The sequence below is a fragment of the Lithobates pipiens genome, unplaced genomic scaffold, assembly GCF_037356315.1.
Source record: "Lithobates pipiens isolate NorthernLeopardFrog02 unplaced genomic scaffold, aLitPip1_a1.2 Scaffold_19, whole genome shotgun sequence".
Classification (NCBI taxonomy): Eukaryota; Metazoa; Chordata; class Amphibia; order Anura; family Ranidae; genus Lithobates; species Lithobates pipiens.
The window spans coordinates 439334938-439359265 of NW_027507764.1; the positions used below are offsets into that span (position 1 = coordinate 439334938).

At 44.7% G+C, this 24328-nt stretch overlaps 1 protein-coding gene across 1 annotated transcript in view; it reads left to right on the forward strand.

The window, feature by feature from the left end:
• Positions 1 to 23972, forward strand: part of UBE2V2 (ubiquitin conjugating enzyme E2 V2) — a 52397-nt gene extending 28425 nt beyond the window's left edge. The window contains exons 3-4 of the mRNA XM_077492664.1: positions 2661 to 2786; positions 23382 to 23972. Coding sequence (XP_077348790.1) covers positions 2661 to 2786; positions 23382 to 23528 — 273 coding nt within the window. The 3' untranslated portion in view covers positions 23529 to 23972. The remainder of the gene's footprint in view (positions 1 to 2660; positions 2787 to 23381) is intronic.
• Positions 23973 to 24328: the final 356 nt, after the last annotated feature.

The following is a 24328-nucleotide window of genomic DNA, read 5'->3' on the forward strand; positions in this document are numbered from 1 at the left end:
TGTACAGTTCTGTTTTTACATGTATAACATGTTCTGCTTAGTCATCTCCTGAAGGTGGCGTGATAACCTACGGTCAAGATTTAAAGGAGCTGTGTCCATCAATGAACTTCAGAGAAAAGGATTTTACGGTGATTACAAAAATCCTATTTTTTTGGAGGATGTTTGTGTTTAACTGAACGCCAGCCTTGTCTTCAGTCTTGCACAGGCTTCTCTCCTGTACTGGAATTGCTTACTCTTATTTAACCGCACACGGAGTTTCTCAAAGTGTGTTATTGCAAGTTGCTGTAAATCAAGTAGAGCCCTTCCATACCACCGAGTAGTGCGTAATTAAAAAAAATAAAAAAATAAAAAATTTACATGTGTGGCAAAAATATACATTTTAAGGGGAGTAATCTGTACCAAAAAATGTAAAATCTTAATTGTACAGTATGGGACACAGGCTGAATATTCCTAGACCCTAGGTTATAGGCTGGTGCCTTCAGGTGATTGTACACTGGAAAAGCTTTTGAGGACAAATAACATGCATGTTAACCACTTGAGGACCAGGCCTCTTTTTCAGACTCGGTGTTTACAAGTTAAAAGCCGTTCTTTTTTTTTTTTTTGCTTGAAAATTACTTGGAACCCCCCAAACATTATACTTTTCCTAAAACCCTAGAGAATAAAATGGCAGTCGTTGCAATACTTTGTTGCACCGCATTTGCGCAGCGGTCTTGCAAGCGCACTTTAAAAAAAAAAAATATGCTTATTTTTTAATAAAAAAAAAAACTAAAAAAACACGGTAAAGTTAGCCCAATTTTGTTTTTTGTTTTTTAATATTGTGAAAGATAATGTTACGCCGAGTAAATTGATACCCAATGTGTCACGCTTCAAAATTGCGCCCGCTCGTGGAATGGCGACAAACTTTTATCCTTAATCTCCATAGGTGACATGTAAAAAAAATTCTACCGGTTGCATGTTTTGCGTGACAGAGAAGGTCTAAGACTAGAATTATTGCTCTCGCTCTACAATTGCGGCGATACCTGCATGCATAGCATACTAGCTCATTATGTATTGCTTAGCTCAGATCGAAGACCCCAGAGCGGTCCTTGTCTTCCCCCTCCGGCTGCCGACATGTCGCTCCGGAGTTACTTCCGGGTATCCCGGCTCCGGTGCTGTGAATTGGCCAGAGCCGCGATGACGTCATTCCCACGCATGCACGCGGTAACGGCACGGAGACTGCAGCAATGGCACAGAGGTGCCATTGCTTCAGTTTTTCCCAGTGCGCATGTGCTAATGACATTGGCACATGCAGGGGATATCTCCTAAACCTTGCAGGTTTAGGAGATATCCTGGGTAGCTACAGGTAAGCCTTAAAGCGGGAGTAAACCCACTGAAGTGTGTTTTGTGTGTGGGGGTTTTTTTTTTTGTTTTGTTTTTTGTGACCTGCAAAGGAATAGGCATAATGAGCTAGTATGCACCGCATACTAGGTCATTATGAAATGCTTACCTTAGAATGAGGCCCCGTCATCTGGCCTGATCCACGCCGAGGGAGCTGATATGTTCCCTCGGTGTGTCTTCCAGGTATCGCGGCTCCAACGCTGTGAGTGGCTGGAGCCGCGATATCGTCACGCATGCGCGCGGGAGATTTCTTTCCGACAGGGTCCGGCGTCTGGCTTACCTGTAGCATAAGGTTGTAAAATAGGGTTTACAACCACTTTAACGGAGAATACTGCACACAGGTGTGCGTGTGCCCCCCCCCCCCCCCATCATGCATAAAATGCATGCAGGTAAAAAAACCTTGAGCCTTTACAACCACTTTAAATATCTCACTTTACTAATTGAAAGTGTTTTCTTCTTTTAAAGTTTCTGCTGGTAAGAAATTTGACTCTCTTAAGGGCTCTTTACTCTGGCAGGCCCAACTCTGCTCCTAAGTATTGCAAAATAAATGTATTTCCGTTGTCTGGGCATTGCTAAGGGCTTCAATCTGTCTGACAGCCATGGCCTCTATCTGAAAAACAGATTCTCCTCTTTGTCTTGTCAATAGGGTCTCAAGAGACACCCTGCATCCAAGCCCATAGGGGTTCACTATAAAGTCCTGCAAGCAGCATCTTTGGGGTGATTTGGGAAGCACCTGCAGAATCGCCTGCAACACGGGAGCTTTTAACCCTTTCTTCGGCTGCTAGCGGGGTTAAAAGCGCCCAGCTAGCGGCCGAAAAGCACAGCTGAAACTAGTGGTGCTTTACCGTTAACGTACCCCTGACCCAGTGTGAAAGTACACTCAGGGCTATGTCCAGAGGTTTTTCCAGTGTCCAATCCTGAAGGTCGCAGCCTATAACCCAGGGTCTATGAATGGCCAGCTTGTGCCCTGTACTAAACATTATTTATTATGTATTTGCATGGAAGTCCTTTTTTGGCTGTTGTGCCCACTCACTTCTTCTCCTGATGGCAGTTCACCCCTGTGGGTAGAAAAGGGAAAGGAAATCTTCCAAGAAGGGACGCAAACCTGACCATTCCTACCCTTTAAAAAAAAAAAAAAAAATTGTAACTGGAATTCTGCTTTAAATGGGTGTAATTCTACAATAGCCACTTGTTTGTTTTGTCTATTTCTGAACTTGGTTAAAATGCATGTGGGTGTGTTTATTTTTTTTGAGGATTTTTTTTTTTTTTTTTTTTCTTTTCAGACAAATTATGAAAATAGAATATACAGTTTGAAAATAGAATGTGGACCTAAATACCCAGAAGCCTCTCCTACAGTTAAATTTGTAACAAAAATAAACATGAATGGAATAAATAATTCCAATGGCATGGTAAGTAAGGCATATTAAGATATTCTGTTTCCTTGGTGACCTTAAGACTGTCATCTTTATCAAGACAAAAATAAAAATGACCCTGCACATGTGTTTCCATCTGTCGGCCACTACTGTGTCCTGTAGTGATGTAGAGGCTGGTGAATGGAATAATAGTTCGCATTTTGGGATGCAGGCATTTGATACACCAAAAAATGTCACATGAAGCTTCTACTGGTGGCAAATAATAAAAGCTGAACTTAAACCACCAATTTAACTGTTCCCAAAAGAATTGCATTCAAGTCATTCCTTGAGTGATACTACAAACCTAGTGTAAAAACATACCGTATATACTCGAGTATAGGCCGACCCGAGTATAAGCCGAGGCCCCCAATTTACCCCCAAAAAACTGGGAAACCTATTGACTCGTGTATAAGCCGAGGGTGAGATATGCCTGTCCATCCCTGTGTGTGTGTCCATCCATCCCTGTGTGTGTCCATCCATCCCTGTGTGTGTGTGTGTCCATCCATCCCTGTGTGTGTGTGTGTCCATCCATCCCTGTGTGTGTGTGTGTGTGTGTCCATCCATCCCTGTGTGTGTGTGTGTGTGTCCATCCATCCCTGTGTGTGTGTGTGTGTCCATCCATCCCTGTGTGTGTGTGTGTGTCCATCCATCCATCCCTGTGTGTGTGTGTGTGTGTCCATCCATCCATCCCTGTGTGTGTGTGTGTGTGTCCATCCATCCATCCATCCATCCCTGTGTGTGTGTGTGTGTCCATCCATCCCTGTGTGTGTGTGTGTGTCCATCCATCCCTGTGTGTGTGTGTGTGTCCATCCATCCCTGTGTGTGTGTGTGTGTGTCCATCCATCCCTGTGTGTGTGTGTGTGTCCATCCATCCATCCCTGTGTGTGTGTGTGTGTCCATCCATCCATCCCTGTGTGTGTGTGTGTGTCCATCCATCCATCCATCCATCCCTGTGTGTGTGTGTGTGTCCATCCATCCATCCATCCATCCCTGTGTGTGTGTCCATCCATCCATCCATCCCTGTGTGTGTGTGTGTGTCCATCCATCCATCCATCCCTGTGTGTGTGTGTGTGTCCATCCATCCATCCATCCCTGTGTGTGTGTCCATCCATCCATCCATCCCTGTGTGTGTGTGTGTCCATCCATCCATCCATCCCTGTGTGTGTGTGTGTCCATCCATCCATCCATCCCTGTGTGTGTGTGTGTCCATCCATCCATCCATCCCTGTGTGTGTGTGTGTCCATCCATCCATCCATCCCTGTGTGTGTGTGTGTGTCCATCCATCCATCCATCCCTGTGTGTGTGTGTGTGTCCATCCATCCATCCATCCCTGTGTGTGTGTCCATCCATCCATCCATCCCTGTGTGTGTGTGTGTCCATCCATCCATCCATCCCTGTGTGTGTGTGTGTCCATCCATCCATCCATCCCTGTGTGTGTGTGTGTCCATCCATCCATCCATCCCTGTGTGTGTGTGTGTCCATCCATCCATCCATCCCTGTGTGTGTGTGTGTCCATCCATCCATCCCTGTGTGTGTGTGTGTGTGTGTGTGTGTGGCCTTGTGTGTCCAGCCTACCTGTGTCCCGAGCCTCCGTCCGGTCCCGAGCCTCCGTCCGGTCCCGTCCCGAGCCGAGCCTCCGTCCGGTCCCGTCCCGTCCCGAGCCGAGCCTCCGTCCGGTCCCGTCCCGTCCCGAGCCGAGCCTCCGTCCGGTCCCGTCCCAGGATCACCGCTCTTCGTCGGCGCCCATTCCCCTGTTCAAATGCCGCGCCTCCCTGTCTGTGATAGGCGGAACACAATTTCCCAGCAGTCTGTGTTCCGCCTATCACGGACATCCTTTCATCCTCGTCCGTAGTACGAGGATGAGACGATGTCCGTGATAGGCGGAACACAGGCTGCTGGGAAATTCAGTGTTCCGCCTATCACAGGCGAAGGCGGAGCCGGAGGCGCGGCTTTTGAATTATAGAATGGCCGCTGTCTGTCTGCTCGACACGCTGATCGAGCAGGCAGACAGCGATGACTCGAGTATAAGCCGAGGGGGGCACTTTCAGCCTCAAAAAAGAGGCTGAAAATCTCGGCTTATACTCGAGTATATACGGTATGCAACTATTATTCATAAGCATTCAAAGCAGTAATACTAAACATTATCCACCTGTGTGTGCAAATATCACGTGTTAAAACATGTATGTGACCAAAGATCTTATCTCTCCAACACACAACTGTCCATAAATCAAAAAAATTTAACAGCAATGTCCAAAAATCATAATCTGTAATCCTTTAGTGTCTTCCACAAGTATTTTGTGTTCCAGTGAGTACCACCACCCTTTTTTTTCTGTTTCAATATGTTTATTGAAAATTTTGAATAAACAAGACTACAATCTGCTCCTTGTACGCCCTCGCAGGGGCTACAAAACGTGAATATGAAACCGAAGGGCAAACCATCACATTATACTTATCAAAACACAAGAAGGGAAGGAAAAAGTGTAGGGAATGGTATCGATACTGGCTCCAGTACCAAGAAACTTGTTCCTTTATCGTTTCCGGAGGGCAAGCCCTTCTCCCACTACTCCCTCCTACGGGAGGGGCAGCAGTATTTGTTAGCAATGAGAGAGATTGCAAAGAAGAGTGAAAAGAGATAGGGAACAGAAGAAGGAAAGGTTGGGAGAAAAGAGGGGGAAGAAAGGAGGGGGAAAGTTCGGGTGCGGATGCCTCGCCAAGAGGAGTTAGACCAAGCCCAGGCCTGCAGCTAGGAGCCCGGGGAACTCATAGGAGATCCACGGCTCCCAGATTTTTAGAAACTTAGCATGAGAATTATGGACAATACTGGACATACGTTCCTGCACCACCATTTTTTTTCAAATGAGAGCATGGCCAATCAACAAAGTCTTGCATGCATATCCCTTTTAACATTGGGATGAGGGCTAACAATCCTCCAAAGGTAGTAAAGATATCAAGGCATCCAGGATTAATCCACATCTACAGACTCAAGAAGAAACTGCGCTAACAATGTGCATACTCTAATATAAAACGTTTTTTGACAGAGTAAAAATGCACTTGCATATGTAAAAGTCATTCCTTCTTTAACCACTTAAGCTCCGGACCATTTGGCTGGCCAAAGACCAGACCACACCACTTTTTGCGATTCGCCACTGTGTCGCTTTAACTGACAATTGCGCGGTCGTGCGATATGGCTCCTAAACAAAATTGATGCCCCCCCCCACAAATGGAGCTTTATTTTGGTGGTATTTGATCACCTCTGAGGTGTTTATTTTTTGCGCTATAAACAAAAGCGACAGCTTTGAAAAAAAAGCCTTATTTTTAACTATTGGTTATAATATCCCCAAAAAATATATTAAAGCATTTTTTTCCTCGGTTTAGGCTGATGCATATTTCTACATATATTTTTGGTAAAAAAAAAAAAAAAATCATTGCAATAAGTGCATATTGATCGGTTTGCACAAAAGTAATAGCGTCTACAAAATAGGGGATAGCTTTTTATGGCATTTTTATTAATAAACAAACATTATGGCGGTCACGGACAATTTTGACACATTTTTGGGACCATTGGCATTAATACAGCGATCAGTGCGATTAAAATTGCATTGATTACTGTAAAAAAAATGTCACTGGCAGTGAAGGGGGTTGACTCTAGGAGGCAGGGGAGGAGTCAATGTATCCTATTTTGTGTTCTAACTGAAGGGGGGATGGGACTGTGCAGGGAAACGAACAGATCGCTGTCCATACTTTGTATATACAGATCATCTGTCTGTTCCCTGCTCAGAGAACTGGAAACTGTGTTTACACACACAGCTGCCAGTTCTCAGTGTGCCCCGAGCAATCGCGGGAGCCTGGTGGCATCAGCTTGGAGCAGGGGGGGGGGGGGGGGGGCGGGGGCACGTCCGTAGCATAAATGGCAATTTGCGCAGCCGAGCCATGCTGCTGCAGTACAACCGATCAGCACTGCACGGACATCAGAGTTGCTCATCTCCCTTAGTTACTTTCCAGAATCCTCCCGTTATTAAACCCTATGTGACTTTTACATATGTAATTGCATTTTAACTCTGTTAATTTATTTTATGGTGTGCAGTATTTTTATCAAGATTTTCTTTCAGCAAGTTTCTCCTGTTGCAGAGCCATAAATGTGGACAGCCAGTAATGCGTCCTTGGGCTGTGCTGAATGTTCTTGGCTAGGCACCTGTGTGCAAGGCATGCGTTTGCTTCAGAGAGCTTTATGGTCCAGAGCCACGGCTCACCTGTCTTCTTGAAATTTCCTTGGGCAGTATGCTCATAGAGGCAAAAACCAAGGCAAGAGGCGTGTTCCCTGAATCTTGCTTCTTCATTTTAAAACTGATGCTCTCACAGTCCTCTACTTTGGCTGCATGGACTCTTTGGTCTTCCTGCTCCTGTGTAAATCCCTTCCCAGTGGCTTAATGAATGTGTGTGGTGTGTGCATACCATTTGCCGGTGTGCACAAGGACCTTGCTGCCCTTTCCATCAACTATGCATCATCCTCTGAATGTACTCCAGGGGTTCCCTGCTGCTCTACAGTGACCTTGCCACAAGCAGCACAGCTTTATCCTAAAATGCTCCGGCGCGGTTTGTGAGTACACATTGTGGGCAACACTTCATTTGTTCTCCTAATGTTGCATATACTAGGCAAAAAAGTAGTGGTCCTGGGGCCTTGCTGCTTGTGATCCTCTCTTGAAGTGTTGTCCCCAAGGGATCGAACACCAATGGCTCAAACCTCTTTTCCCTGCCTAATTGCATCACTCCAATGAGTCTTCCTTAAAGTATAACTAAATGTAAAACACTTTTTTTTTTTTTCCGATTCTGGATACAGCAGAGGGGGATTAGAACACTTGTTAGGTGTTTATTGCGGTCTGTGCCCCATAAGTGAGAATCACCCACTCTGTCCTTCATGAGAGGAAGAAGAAAGTAAGGTTTTTGCTAAACGATAACACAGCAACACAAGAGGCACCTCTTTGAAAGTAATATCCCCTATTGTTTTACTTTTTAAGAAAACTTTGGCTTCATAAAAGTAGAATGTCACTGCTGTGGACCCGGCAACTTCCTGTGTTAACGACTCTTAACGATCCCTATAAAAAGGGGGCATGGCCTGGAGCTGCATGGTGTAGGGAGTGCAGGCTGAGAGCTCCGCTTGAGAATACTCCTTCACACCGATTCTGGGGGGAAATCCTCCTAACATCCTAGTCAGCTGCCTACTGTGTTCCTCTCAGGGCTCTAGCAAAGCTAGACAAATGCTGCCATGAGGAATGGGACACGAGGGACACTGCCAGAGCGCTTGAGGCTATCTCCCTTTGTCAGACAACTTTCACCTGGGTTATAGGAGGTGAAAGTCAACATCCCTTATTGGGCAAGACCTCCATAACTTGCGGGAGAGAGTGACAAAGATCGAACGCTGGGTCGGCCACGGGGAGGATGAACTGCCACTGCTGCAAATAACAACTGAAAGGCTGCAGCATCAGCTAAACTCCGTTCTCAGCAAACAATATGATATGGAGAACAGTCTCCACCGCTGCAATCTGTTTTGTGTGTCTGCCTGAGTGGGCCGAAGGCTCTGATTTCCTGGCGCATCTGCTAGTCAAAACCTGCAGCAGAGAGGCCTTCTCACCAACGTTTGTGGTACCGCACAGCCTCCACCAGGTGGCGCTTCCCGTGCGCTTTTATCGCCAAACTCTTAAATTACCGGGACGCTATCCTGCGGCTCACCAGTGAAAGAGGTAACATCTCCTTCGGCAACATCCATATTGCTGTGTTCCTAGATTTCTCCTCTGGTGCAAAAGAGGGCGCAGTTAGTGGAGGCCAATCGGCAACTACGAATCCACCTAACGTTTGCGATGCTCTTCCCAGCGACACTCCGTGTTGTATGCGATGGCATGGCCCAGTTCTTCGATGATCCTGGTTCGGTTCTGTCTTGGCTGGAGCACCGAGATGTGGCTGGACCTGCACCCGTCTAACACTCCAGTCGACACCACCTACCGCCATCTTGATACCCCAGCTCTTCTGCCTTTGTTCCCTTTGCACCAGCCCAGGATCATCTAATCCTCCGTGAACCGTGAGTTGGGCTTTGCCAGTCAATGCCCTTACTTGCATGTACTTTGAACTTGCCTGGTGAGTCTTGGGGCTGCTCATTGTTCCCATTCAGTTGCCCGGAGCCCCTCCCCCCACATATTGTTTGGGAGCTTCCTTTTAGAGTTCACCATGGTAGACACCTGGAGGTACAAGTACCCAACATCTGTAGCCTACTCCTGTTTTACTCCGTTCACACTCTGCCATGTCCCGCATTGACCTACTTTTTGTCTTACCCACTCTGCTCAATGTGGGGTTTGGTGTCGGGGTGCTCTCTAACCACTCCCCATAGGGCCCCCACGGGCTTCCCTATGTTTGCCTGCTTCCTCCACAGTCCGTATATGGAAGCTGAATCCTTTATGGAGGAAGAATGTTTGAGATCTCTTGAGCAGGTTTTTCTTGCTGACCCCTCTGCAGGCAAAGCTTACCTTGTGAGAATGCAGTCTAGACTCACTGATCAATTACACTGAGTGAACAGTGAGGTGTGTTTGTTTCTTTTTTTTTTTTTTTTTTCCTTGGTAAGCACCCTATATTTGAGCACGACAAACCGCTTATATAGCCCATCTTGACCATAGGCCCCCCAGAAATGGTCACACTTCAGTCAGCCTCTGGGGAAAAAGATCAGAGACCCCTCCCAAGTAGCCGATGAGTTTAGTTCTGCTCTGACCTATACACCTCGACCGCCCTCTGCTCTCAAAACGAATTGACTGCATTCCTTCAGGACATTGACTTTCCCACCCTTATCCATTCTCATATTGGCCAGCTTGAGGCGCCAGTCACTACAGACTGCATTGCGGAGGCACTGGCGCATGTTCCACCCTCTAAGGCTCCAACAGACTCCTTTTAAAGTTTTTCATGACCAATTCAGGGAGGTCCTCATCCCCAAACTGCAAGCATTATATGCTCACATATTCTAAACTGCCACACTCCCAACCTTCATGTGTGAAGCTCTTGTGGTCTTAATACCCAAACCAGGGAAAGATCTTTCCAAACTATTTCCAAAATTGCTCTAACTTTTTTGGCATGCCCCCTATACATCGCTACACTTATCTTCAAATCCATGGAATCTATTCTCAATACATTCATATGGGGTTCCTCCCAACACAAACTATCACGCGAGCTCTGAAGTGTCCTGGCCACCTGGGTGGCACCATGTTTCCTGACAGCCCTGTATTTTTATTGCTTCTCAGCTTTCTCATTTTTTCTATTGCAATCAAGAATCGTATGCTCCTCGGTATCTAGCCTGGTAGGCCCACCCCTTCCAAGTTTTACTATGTGGTACCAATACGTTGCCTCACGTGGGGAACAGGAGTCCTATGATATTCCATTTTTGTAAAATGTGGCAGCTGGCTATGTCCATCACCAAGGCCACCATATTCCATACCCACGCCGCTGCGGGACAACCCGCACCTGCCCAAGTTGTTGACTGTCCCCGATTTTTATAAACTATAAATTGTTGGGAGGGAGTTTATATTATATTGGGGACCCGGGGGGGGGGAGGGAGAGAGAGAGACATTCTATCACTGTATATGGTTCTGTCCCTCCCTTCAAGGATATTGGTTGCAGGTGGTTAAATTCCTCCATGACCGCAATAGTTTCCACCCGACGCTATGCCCCGTCAGTGTTTACTGGGCCTTCTCTCCATTTCCGAGGAGGAAAAATACTTAAATATATTTTTGTGAGAGTGTTTGATCCAAGTCCTTGCTATTTGCTTCCTGGCCAGGAAAAAAGATGCTGCCCCCCCCCCCCCCCCCCCCCGCTATCCAGCAGTGAATTATTGGCGAACCTCCACGCTGCTCTAGAGCAGCTCCTCTCTAAAGAGGTCTTTGCCATTTTCCCAGAAAATGAAAAGTAAGTTTTATTCAAACCTGCTCACTGTTCCCAAAGCCAGAAGGGGCATTCACCCCATACCGCATCACAAGGTAGGTGTTCAACATTGTCTAGGTAATAAATTCAGCATGGATTGTTTTCCTCCATCCCAGTGACCTTCTGGCCTCTGTGGACTTAAATTATTCCTGCTTGCAAGTGCCCATCTTCCCCACAATGCTATGTGCATTTTGCAGGGGGCACACAGCATTTGCAGTTTGTTTCTATTTTATTTGTTTTTTCTGCTGCACCTATGGTTTTCAAAGTGCTAGCTGTTTTCATAATTGGGGCATTCCCATAGTGGGATATCTGCACAACCGTCTTCTGGGACAGGCAGGATCTATCGGCGTAATATCTTGCACTGTGCAGATCCTATAGAAGTTCAGGGGATTTCTAATACTCCAGACTCTCCACTCCATGCTCAAACGTTGTAGTCCGCAAGCCAACCAACCTTGCATTTTTTGCATGAGGGTCCTTTTAGCCTTTACAGAGTGGGCTCCCTGTTGACTCCTGGCATACTTTCCATGGGCCCTCCAAGGTCTTCTATCCCAGAAAGCAGTTTACCATTATAATTCTCGATGTGCTGGCTTTCATAGCCTGACTGTTGAAGCCCAAGTCATCAGTGATGGGGGCGATTCTGAGTCGGTTATCCCTATGACTGTAAAGGCTTGAAAATTGACTTCATTAACCTCCCTGGCGGTACGATTATTTCGGATTTTAGGTGCTAAAAGCGGTACCATTATTTTGCATGAAAATTTGGCGTTTTATATTGTAGTCCTGCAATTCTTAGGAATAACTCACTTAAATCTGTCCAAACCAGAGTCTAGCAGACATCCCGGGTATGATAAAGTTTGAAAAATTAAATCATAAATTATAATATAATAAATAATTATAAATAATTGTACCAAATAATAATATAACAATAATAAAAATTATTCAATAATGTAATCACATCAAACACTGAAATTTGCTCAGTTGCAGAATTGTCGCTGTCATTACTTTTCAGTATTTGATGACGGATCTCCCCACAAATCGCTATCGCTCAATTCTGCGAGTGATTCTAATTTATTATCGCTGTTTTCTAGCTGGTCTAAAATCATTTTTGATGTAAAGTGACAGTTTTGGTTGCTATGGACAATCTCCAGTTTCCAGGCATAAAGAACAGTTTTTATATTATAAAACTGCATGCAGGACACTGGGCAGACCACTAGGGACAACGGGGATGTGAAATATTTACATACAGCAATGTAATCTGTAAGATTACATTATACTGTATGTATACTGTTTGTTTCACTTTTTGAATTTGGCGCCGATCTCCGTCCCCGTGCGTTGCAACGCTCGCAGGGCACGGAGATCGGCGATGTAATGCATCGAGCGAGACACGGCTCGCTCGTACAGCGGGGAGACAACTCTGGATCCGAGGGAGAAGGTAAGTAAACCTCCTCCTGGATCCAGCGACGCTGTCCCGAGTCTGACTCGGGGATACCGCTTTTGGTATGAAAAATCCACCCCGAGTCAGACTCGGGAATACCGTCAGGGGGGTTAAGTCTACTACTGCACCTGGATAGCATATTTCTCATTGTGTGAGGCAGAAAAATGAAATCCCAGAAAATTCTCTGTAGGATGAATGCTGTCTTTTCTCCAGTCGGGTGTCAATCAACATTTGGCATTAACCACTTTAAGACCGGACCATTTTGCTGGTAAATGACCAGAGGTCTTTTTACACTTTGGCACTGCGCTGCTTTAACTGGTAATTGCGCGGTCATGCAATGTTGTACCCAAACGAAATTTGCGTCCTTTTCTTCCCACAAATAGAGCTTTCTTTTAAAGGTATTTGACTGATTCTGCGATTTTTATTTTTTGCGATATAAACGTAAAAAGACCGCAAATTTTGAAAAAAAATGATATTTTCTACTTTTTGTTATTAGAAAAATCCAATAAACTCAATTTTAGTCATACATTTAGGCCAAAATGTATTCAGCCACATGTCTTTGGTAAAAAAAAAGTCAATAATTGTATATTTATTGGTTTGCGCAAAAGTTGTCACATCTACAAACTAAGGTACGTTTTCTGGAATTTACGCAGCTTTTATTTTATGACTGCCTATCTCATTTCTTGAGGTGCTAAAATGGCAGGGCAGTACAAAACCCCCCCAAATGACCCCATTTTGGAAAGTAGACACCCTAAGGAAATTGATAAGAGGCATGTTGAGCCCATTGAATATTTTATTTTTTTGCCGCAAGCGATTGAATAATGACAAAAAAAAAAATTTTTTTTTTTTTTTACACAAAGTTGTCACTAAATGATATATTGCTCACACATGCCATGGTTATATGTGGAATTGTACCCCAAAATACATTCTGCTGCTTCTCCTGAGTACGGGGATACCACATGTGGTCGACTTTTTGGAAGCCTAGCCGCGTACGGGGCCCCGAAAGCCAAGCACCGCCTTCAGGATTTCTAAGGGCATACATATGTCATTTTACTCCTCACTACCTATCACAGTTTTGAAGGCCATAAAATGCCAAGATGGCACAAAACCCCCACAAATGACCCCATTTTAGAAAGTAGACACCCCAAGCTATTTGCTGAGAGGCATGTTGAGTCCATGGAATATTTTATATTTTGCCACAAGTTGCGGGAAAATGACAAACTTTATAAATTTTTCACAAAGTTGTCACTAAATGATATATTGCTCACACATGCTATGGGCATATGTGAAATTACACCCCAAAATAAATTCTGCTGCTTCTCCTGAGTACGGGGATACCACATATGTGGGACTTTTTGGGAGCCTAGCCGCGTACGGGGCCCCGAAAACCAAGCACCGCCTTCAGGCTTTCTAAGGGCATACATTTTTAATTTCACGCCTCACTACCTATTACAGTTTTGAAGGCCATAAAATGCCAAGATGGCACAAAACCCCCACAAATGACCCCATTTTAGAAAGTAGACACCCCAAGCTATTTGCTGAGAGGCATGTTGAGTCCATGGAATATTTTATATTTTGCCGCAAGTTGCGGGAAAGTTACAAACTTTTTTTTTTTTATTTTTTTTTTTCACAAAGTTGTCACTAAATGATATATTGCTCACGCATGCCATGGGCATATGTGAAATTACACCCCAAAATAAATTCTGCTACTTCTCCTGAGTACGGGGATACCACATATGTGGGACTTTTTGGGAGCCTAGCTGCGTACGGGGCCCCAAAAGCCAAGAACCGCCTTCAGGCTTTCTAAGGGCGTAAATCTTTGATTTCACGCCTCACTACCTATTACAGTTTTGAAGGCCATAAAATGCCAAGATGGCACAAAACCCCCACAAATGACCCCATTTTAGAAAGTAGACACCCCAAGCTATTTGCTGAGAGGCATGTTGAGTCCATGGAATATTTTATATTTTGCCGCAAGTTGCGGGAAAATTACAAACTTTTTTTTTTTTATTTTTTTTTTCACAAAGTTGTCACTAAATGATATATTAGTCACGCATGCCATGGGCATATGTAAAATGACACCCCAAAATAAATTCTGCTGCTTCTCCTGAGTACAGGGATACCACATGTGTGGGATTTTTTGGGAGCCTAGGTGCGTACGGGGCCCCGAAAGCCAAGAACCGCCTTCAGGCTTTCTAAGGGCGTAAATCTTTGATTTCACTTCTCACTACCTATTACAGTTTTGAAGGCCATAAAATGCCAAGATGGCACAAAACCCCCACAAATGACCCCATTTTAGAAAGTAGACACCCCAAGCTATTTGCTGAGAGGCATGTTGAGTCCATGGAATATTTTATATTTTGCCACAAGTTGCGGGAAAATTACAAACTTTTATTTTTTTTTATTTTTTTTTCACAAAGTTGTCACTAAATGATATATTGCTCACACATGCCAGGGACATATGTGAAATGACACCCCAAAATAAATTCTGCTGCTTCTCCTGAGTACGGGGATACCACATATGTGGGACTTTTTGGGAGCCTAGTCGCGTACGGGGCCCCGAAAACCAAGAACCGCCTTCAGGATTTCTAAGGGGGTAAATTTTTGATTTTACACCTCACTACCTATCACAGTTTTGAAGGCCATAAAATGCCAAAATAGCACAAAACCCCCCAAAATGACCCCATTTTGGAAAGTAGACACCCCAAGCTATTTGCCGAGAGGCATGGTGAGTATTTTGCAGCTCTCATTTGTTTTTGAAAATGAAGAAAAAAAAAAATAATGTATATTTTTTTTCTTTTTTTCAATTTTCAAAACTTTGTGACAAAAATGAAGGTCTGCAAAATACTAACCATACCTCTCGGCAAATAGCTTGGGGTGTCTCCTTTCCAAAATGGGGTCACTTGGGGGGATTTTGTGCTATCTGGGCATTCCATGGCCTCCGAAACTGTGATAGGCAGTGAGGAATGAAATCTAAAATTTACACCCTTAGAAATCCTGAAGGTGGTGCTTGGATTTTGGGGTACCGTACGCGGTTAGGCTCCCAAAAGGTCTCACACTTGTGGTATCCCCGTACTCAGGAGAAGCAACAGAATGTATTTTGGGGTGTAATTTTACATATAACCATGGCATGTTTGAGCAATATATCATTTAATGACAACTTTGTGCAAAAAAAAAATAAAAAATAATAATAATGTATTTTTTCCACAACTTTTGTCAAAATATAAAATATTCCATGGACTCGACATGCCTCTCAGCAAATAGCTTGGGGTGTCTACTTTCTAAAATGGGGTCATTTGGGGGGGTTTTGAACTGTCCTGGCATTTTATGCACAACATTTAGAAGCTTATGTCACACATCACCCACTCTTCTAACCACTTGAAGAAAAAGCCCTTTCTGACACTTTTTGTTTACATGAAAAAATATTTTTTTTTGCAAGAAAATTACTTTGAACCCCCAAACATGAAGTGTTTTTTTAAAGCAAAAGCCCTACCGATTAAAATGGTGGGTTTTTCATTTTTTTTTTTCACACGGTATTTGCGCAGCGATTTTTCAAACGCATTTTTGGGGGAAAAAACACACTTTTTTTTATTTTAATGCACTAAAAATCACTATATTGCCCAAATGTTTGATGAAATAAAAAATATGATCTTAGGCCGAGTACATGGATACCAAACATGACATGCTTTAAAATTGCGCAGAAACGTGCAGCGGCGACAAACTACGTACATTTTTAAAAGCCTTTAAATGCCTTTACAGGTGACCACTTTAGATTTACGGAGGAGGTCTACTGCTAAAATTAGTACCCTCGATCTGACCTTCGTGGTGATACCTCACATGCATGGTGCAATTGCTGTTTACATATGCCACCAGACCAACGCTTGCGTTCCACGTTGCGCCTTAGCAGGGGGGTACAGGGGTGTTTTTTTTATTAATTTTTTTTTTATTATTTATTTTGCTTTTTTATTTTATTTTTAAACTGTTCCTTTCATTTATATATATTTTTTTATGATTTTTATTGTTATCTCAGGGAATGTAAATATCCCCTATGATTGCAATAGATAGTGACAGGTACTCTTTTTTTTTTAAAATTAGGGTCTATCAGACCCTAGATCTCTCCTCTGTCCTCAAAGCATCTGACCACACCAAGATCGGTGTGATAAAATGCTTTCCCAATTTCCCAATGGCGCTGTTTACATCCCGCAAAATCTAAGTCATGAAATGTTTGTAGCTTCCGGTGTCTTAGGCCATAGAGATGATTGGAGCCATTCTGGTCTCTGATCAGCTCTATGGTCAGCTGGCGGAACCACCGGCTGCATTCTCAGGTTCCCTGTTGGGACAGGAGAGCCTGAGAAAACCATGGAAGATGGTGCGGGGGGGGGGGACATTCCCTCCCACTGCTTGTAAAAGTAGTCTAGAGGCTAATTAGCCGCTAGGATTACTTTTACATAAAAGCCGACCGCTGGCTGAAAAGAATGATACCAAGATGATACCTAAACCTGCAGGCATCATTCTGGTATAAGCACTCAAAGTCCCGCAACATACCAGTATGTTGCTGGAACTGGTTGGGCATATATTGTAATTTTTTTTTCATGCAGCCTGTGGGCTGAACGAAAAAAAAATATTGATCGGTGGGTATGCCCACCATTAGATACCACCCTTCATCCACCCACTTTCTAATGGTGGGCATACATGCACCATTTATATATGCCGAAGCATGGGGGCATCCTCCCGCAAAAGGTAGGAGCAGATCGCTCCTCCACCCCTTATGCCCCCATGCTTCGGCATATATGCTCTTTTTTAACTGTGGTGGTGAAATCACCCCCGACAGTGCTAGAGTCGCGGCTTTATGTATCATGGGAGCAAACGCTGTTGCTGTCAAGATAAATAAATCCGCTCTGCAGCAGAATGGCGTACCTGCTAAGCAAATGATGGTTAACAATAAAACAAAGTAACATTACAGTATAACAGTAGGACTTACCATACCTGCAAAGCAAATACAAAAAAAATCGCAAAAAATAACACATTTAACACAATCTGTGCCTAAAATATATATATGCCGAAGCATGGGGGCATCCTCCCGCAAAAGGTAGGAGCAGATCGCTCCTCCACCCCTTATGCCCCCATGCTTCGGCATATATGCTCTTTTTTTAACTGTGGTGGTGAAATCACCTCCGACAGCGCTGGAGTCGTGGCTTTACGTATCGTGGGAGCAAACGCTGTTGCTGTCAAGATAAATAAATCCACGCTACAGCTGAATGGCGTACCTGAAAACAAAAAATGGTTAACAATAAAACATTGCAGAATAGAATACAGTACAAAGGAGCAGAACAATAGAGAGAGAATAGAGAGAGAGAGAACAATAAAACGACAACTATTTTTGGTTTTTTTATTTTATATTTTTTTTGGTTTTTTGTTTTTTTTTACTTTTTTTTTTTTTTTTTAAACACTTTTTTATGTAACTTTAACACTTCTGTTGTAACGGTTCCAGCGGTTTGGGTCTCTCAAAATGCGATGGCATCTTGAGAGACCCTGTGAACGTGTGCCTAGCCTGTGCAATGCTGTACCCTACTCTAAAACTCAACTAGTTCATGGTAGCGTTCAAAACATTCACCAATGCAAAGACCAGGCTGGTCAGGACAGCGGGGACAACAATAACGGGTGTCACGCCTAAATCCGCGCTTACTGCAGACACGACATTTTCTTTGGGGGGCTCGTTGGGTAGGGGTACTCGGGAGGACATAAATATAATGCCTCTCATGCAGCCGGCTTACTGCATCTGGTAGGGGAAGGTGAGGTGGAGCACCGTCTGGATACAGAAGGGCTCTGACGATATCCTCCTGGAATTTGAGGAAGGATCCAGTCCGTCCTGAAGCTTTGTGTAGTACATAAGCATTCAGTATAGCCAATTGGAATAAATAAACAGACACTTTTTTGTACCAGCGTCTGGCCTTACGGGCAACTAGATACGGCGCCAACAACTGGTCATTGAGGTCCACCCCTCCCATGTTAAGGTTATATTTGTGGACACAGAGGGGTTTCTCCACAATACCAGTCGCCGTAGAAATTTGGACCGTCGTGTCTGCATGAAGGGAGGTAAGAACGAAAACATTCTTATTATCCCTCCACTTCATAGCGAGCAAATTATTACTGCGCAAGCAGGCTCTCTCCCCCAGCCTAAGAGGGGACTCTACAAGCCGCTGGGGAAAGCCCCGGCGATTAGGTCGCACGGTGCCACATGCTCCAATCTGCTGATCAAACAAGTGACTAAACAGTGGCACGCTTGTGTAATAATTGTCCACGTACAAGTGGTACCCCTTTCCGAATAAGGGTGACACCATGTCCCACACTATCTTGCCAGCGCTTCCTATGTAATCAGGGCAGTTCTCCGGCTCTACGTGACTATCTTTACCCTCATAAACCATGAAACTACGTGTATAGCCTGTGGCCCTGTCACAGAGCTTATACATCTTGACCCCGTATCTGGAACGCTTGTTGGGGACGTATTGTTTGAATGACAAGCGACCAGAAAACTTAATCAGGGACTCATCAACGCAGACAACTTGATGGGGAGTAAACATGTCTGCAAAACGTTGGTTGAAGTGGTTTATGAGGGGCCGAATTTTGTAGAGCCGATCGTATTCAGGGTCTCCACGAGGACGACAGAGTTGATTGTCGCTGAAGTGCATGAACCGCAAAATCATCTCGTATCGTGCCCTGGACATGGAAGCAGAGAACACGCGCATATGGTGAATTGGGTCAGTGGACCAATATGACCGCAATTCACTCTTTTTGGTTATGCCCATGTTGAGGGAGAGGCCCAGAAAGGTTTTAAATTCGGAAACCGTAACTGGTTTCCATTGTCTGGCAAGGGCGGACTGGGGAATAGTGGCGATGTGTTGAGCAGCGTACAAATTGGTTTGGTCCACAATAGATCTATAGAGATCTTCGGTGAAAAACAGTGAGTAAAAGTCAAGTGTCGTAAAATCAACTGTTTCCACGTTAATGCCAGGTTGGCCAGTGAATGGGGGAAGTACGGGTTCTGCAGAAGATGTGGGCACCCAAATAGGATTGGCGAATTCTGCAGGAAGGGCACTATGGGTACGACGGGCCTGTCTTTGTCTTCTTCTTGGTGGCAGCGGGACACTACTTGTGCTTGCCACCTCGCCAGCTTGAACTGCACTTATGGGACTCGCCACGTCACCACGTGTTACTGCAGTGCTGGATGTACGTCCAGGGTGTACTAGGCCGCTGGTGCTTGCCAGTTCACCAGAAGGTTGAGCGGCTCTAGTACGTCTCTGCTCCATACGAGTGACCTGCGGTTCCTGCACCTCAACAACAGAATACATACGGGATTGGGCACACCTGTTCTTAGCAGCGGCCTCATCTCCGTCGTCAGAGCTATCTGTCATGGAGCCGCTGTCCTCTACAGGATCGTATTCTGAGCCTGAATCTGACAGATGAGTGACGTCCTCTTCACTATCTGTCATGCTCAGAAACGTGTAGGCCTCTTCACTAGTGTACCTTCGCCTTGCCATTTTGGGCTCTAAATTTAGGGGTACACTAGTGAGACTCACAGGTAAAAAAGCACCTAGCCTGTCAGCGACTGTTTCAAAACGCTACAAAAAAAACTGTTAGCGATCGCAGGGATCAAGCCTGACTCTGCGAACGCTGCAGTTATGTGTGTTGTGTTTTGTAAGTGACAGTGATCGATCGATACTGCACTTGGGTGGGCTGGGCTGGGCTTGGCGGAGGGGCTAAACGCAGGTGCTAGCGGGTATCTGGGCTGATCCCGCTAACAATGCGTTTTGGGAAACCTAAAATGAAGGCAACGCTAATATAGATCTGATCAGATACTATATTACTAAAGGGAGGTGTATGCTTTGCGCGTGGGTGTTAGCGGTACTGGCACTAACCTGACGCTGGGGCGACGCAGGCCTTATCTGACCCTCAAACTTATATCACCCGCCGGGTGATCAGGGGGTTAAACCTTTATTAGGTAATAAATGGCGGGTGCCCTGAAACAAAAAAAAAACTAACCAACCAGCGTCACCTGTAACAGTTATATGGTGATCACTGGTGAAAGGGTTAACTGGGGGGCAATCAGGGGGCTATGCGGTAGTATATGGGGGTCCCTGACGCTATAAAAAGCTGCGGCGAACCTAAATACTTACCTGCCTAACTAGCGTCACCTGTGACACTAATACAGCGATCAGAAAAAAATCGCTTATTAGTGACACTGGCGACGGGGGGTGATCACGGGGTTAAACCTTTATTGGGGGGGTTAGGGGGGCACCCTAGAGCTAAAGGGGGCTAACCCTAACTGCCCTAACAGTTATTACAGTCACAAATGACACCAATGCAAAAAAAAAAAAAAAAAAAAAAAAATAATAAAAAATGCACTTGGTGTCACTGTGACTGGGGGGGCAGGGGTGATTGGGGGGGTGATTGGGGGGTGATCAGGGGGGTGAAAAGTGTGCCTGGCGTGTTCTACTGTTAGTGTAGTGTTAGGTGCAACTCACCGATCTTCTCTCCTCCGTGCCGGAACGAAAAAGACCGACACGAGGAGAGATTACATCATTTCCTCTGCCTGTGTTTACAATACAGGAGAGGAAGTGATGTCACCGAGGATTTTCATTCGTCGGGAGCGATCGCGAGGGGGTGGCCATGAATGAATGGCCGTCCCCTCATCCCTGATCTCTCCCGAACGAATGCCGACCGCCGCAGGCACCGGGGGGGGGGCCCGATCGGGCCCCCCACCCGCGGGCAGGCATGGACTTATATATACGCCAATATGCCTGCCCGTGCCATTCTGCCGACGTATATCGTCGTGCGGCGGTCGGCAAGTGGTTAAGTAACCATCAAATCTCAGCCCTAGTAAAGGCCTTCCTACACATGTATTTAACATTATTCCCCCTCTACGCCCCCCATGCCATAGGATCTCAACCTGGTTCTGTTGGTTCTCTTTGAACCTCCTCTGTCTACTCTTACTCACAAGGCTGCCTTCTTTGTTACCATAACCTCTGTAAAGCGAGTTTCCAAGTAAAAATCCTTTCTTGTCCTACACAGAGGTTTTCTTGTGACCCAATGCCTCCTTTCTTCCAAAGTTGGTTTCTTCTTTTCAACTTAAGCAGGACCTTGTTCTCCCCTTTGTCATGCTGCATGATTCCCTCAGTTTTCTGGATGTGGCATGGACTGTTCATCCATTTCTCAGCTACAGCTCTGCTTAGTCTGAAAGTATGGCATTTTTGAGGGTTCCCTTAGCGGACAGCCTGGTTCTTATTCCACTGTCACCAGGTGGATTTGACAGCTCCATCTAAACTTATAGAATAAGGGACACATTTCTACGGTTTTCTGTTCAAGCCCACTTCTCCAGATCAGTTGGTGCTTTTTGGGTTTTTTGGCGCTGGGCACCTGTTTTTCAGATTTGTAAGGCTGCCATGTGGTCTTCTGTTTTACCAAGTAGTGAGCATTTATGCGTCAGCCAATGCCAGTATGGATTTTAAGGTTCTCTTATTTTAAAGATGAATTCCAGGTATGATTCACCATGTGATACCCTGCGATCTGGTGCCCGCAAACACCCTGCGTTTGCAATCTGCATTTGGGGTGCCATTAATGTATTGGCACCTGTAGCAGACCGCAAAGCTAGTATTTTGAACAAAGTGTGGGAAACACGCACTGAAGGCTTCTTTCCTGCATCATGTTCTGATGTGAACTGGCCCTTAGATCTATGTTTAACATATTTATACCTCCTCCCTTGGTCACCTGATAACCGCCCACGGCTTCCAATACCACTTATACGCCGATGACACCCAAATCTATCTGTCTACTCCTCACCTCACTCCTTCAGTCTCCTCTCGCATTACTAACCTGCTAACTGACATATCAGCATGGATGTCACACCATTTCCTCAAACTAAACCTCTCTAAAACTGAGCTATTAATAATCCCCCCTGCACATGCCCCCCTCCATGACTTTTCCATCAAAATCAACAATGCAACCATCAGGCCCTCCCCTCACGCCAGGGTACTAGGTGTAACCCTAGACTCTGACTTGTCATTTCAGCCCCAAGTCCAATCGTTGTCAAAAGTTTGTAGATTTCACCTCTGTAACATCTCTAAAATTCGCCCTTTTTAACAATTAAAACTACCAAGATCCTCATTCACTCCCTTGTTATCTCTCGCCTTGACTATTGCAACTCCCTTCTCATTGGCCTGCCTCTCCATAGGCTATCTCCTCTTCAGTCTATCATGAATGCTGCTGCCAGACTTATCCACCTTACCAACCGCTCAGTGTCTGCCAACCCTCTCCTCCAATCCCTACACTGGCTCCCAATCACCCAGCAAATTAAATTCAAAATACTAACCACCACATACAAAGCCATTCACAACTCTGCCCCGAGCTACATCACCAATCTTGTCTCCAAATATCACCCAAACCGTCCCCTCCGTTCTTCTCAAGACCTCCTACTCTCAAGCTCTCTCGTCTCCTCCTCCCACACTCGTCTCCAGGATTTCTCCAGAGCCTCTCCAATCCTCTGGAACTCGCTACCTCCACCGGTCCGGCTATCCCCTACTCTTGCCACCTTCAGACGATCCCTGAAAACTCATCTATTCAGGGAAGCCTATCACGTCTCAAACTAATCTCCTACCACTTCCATAAACTCATTCCCAACAGTTATAACCTTCTGTACCACCTGCCCCACCCTTTTAGATTGTAAGCTCTTCTGAGCAGGGTCCTCTTAATCCTCTTGTATTTAATTGTATTGTAACTGTATTGTCTCCCTTTTATATTGTAAAGCACTGCGTAAATTGCTGGCGCTATATAAATCCTGAATAATAATAATAATAACATCTTCAACAGACATGCTGCATTTTATTGCAGCACACTACAGAATCGTATGTCACTATACAGCACCATGAATATAAAGTGTACTTTTTTGTACACTTCAAATAAAGTTTGTAAAAAAAAAAGTGATGCACTGAATTGCACATCACACTGGCCCCTACTGTAGTCGGGGAACAGTCACCTGTCTGAGTGCTTTACCACTCTGGCAGCTGTCTGTTCCTGTGTGCACCCAGCCTCAAAGGTATAGTTATTTTAAGACAATCTCTAGTTTTAACTCTGAACATTGTGCTACTTTTATATAACACTTGCTGTCTGATGAAATAATCTATAACTTTTTATTTTTTATTTTTATTTTTTAGGTGGATTCACGAAGCATACCTGTTTTAGCCAAGTGGCAAAGTTCATATAGCATTAAAATTGTTCTCCAAGAACTTAGACGCATGATGATGTCCAAAGAAAATATGAAGCTTCCGCAACCTCCGGAAGGACAAACTTACAACAATTAATTAATCTGGGAATGTTTCAATACTTCTTCCTAGCCCCCCTCCACGAATTTTAGAAGGCCTGCAATGTCTTATATTGCATGCCTCTGCCTCTCCAGCTCTGAGAGGGGAACCCCTTTCAGCCCCGACAAACCTAAACTGGGCACAATTTGCACATGAATTCTCATTGTTGGCTTGGACTCCCAGTTTTGACTCCCTTTGGTCATGGACATATTATGCAACAGATATGTTGCAGTCCAACCTCCATACACCTGCACAGGAACACATAGGAGTATAGAGGTTGCAATTAAGTGATTTTGCTTCTTTTCTTGTTGTAATCTTGCTTGATTGTTGGGATTCACACCTTCTGGGCATTTTATTTTCTTAAAAAGTAGCAGTTCATGTTTTCAAATTTATTCTTTTTGTTTTTACGTGTGTTACATTGTCATGAATAAATCTAGGCCTATAGCAATTGACTCCTAAATGATATTTGAATGTACTTTAGAAAAAAATGGCTTCCAGTACTTAAAGCCCTGGTGTTTCAGAAAGTATCATTCAAAGAGATGTATTCCGAGTTTAGAGTGGGGGTGAACAACTGAGTACAGAGTGTAATCATATGCTGTAAACTGTAGCATCCTATCATATATCAACTTGTAGAAAGAAAGGATAACTTTTAATCAGGTTGGTGGTAACTGCCCCCTCCCTTTTCCTACCCCCATCCCATATATATCTTACACTGGTGACCTCCTTCACTGGCCTTTGCCTATGCTGCCTCCCATAGTTTTTCTGTCCTACACATTGAGATGTTATCTTGCTCACAGTTG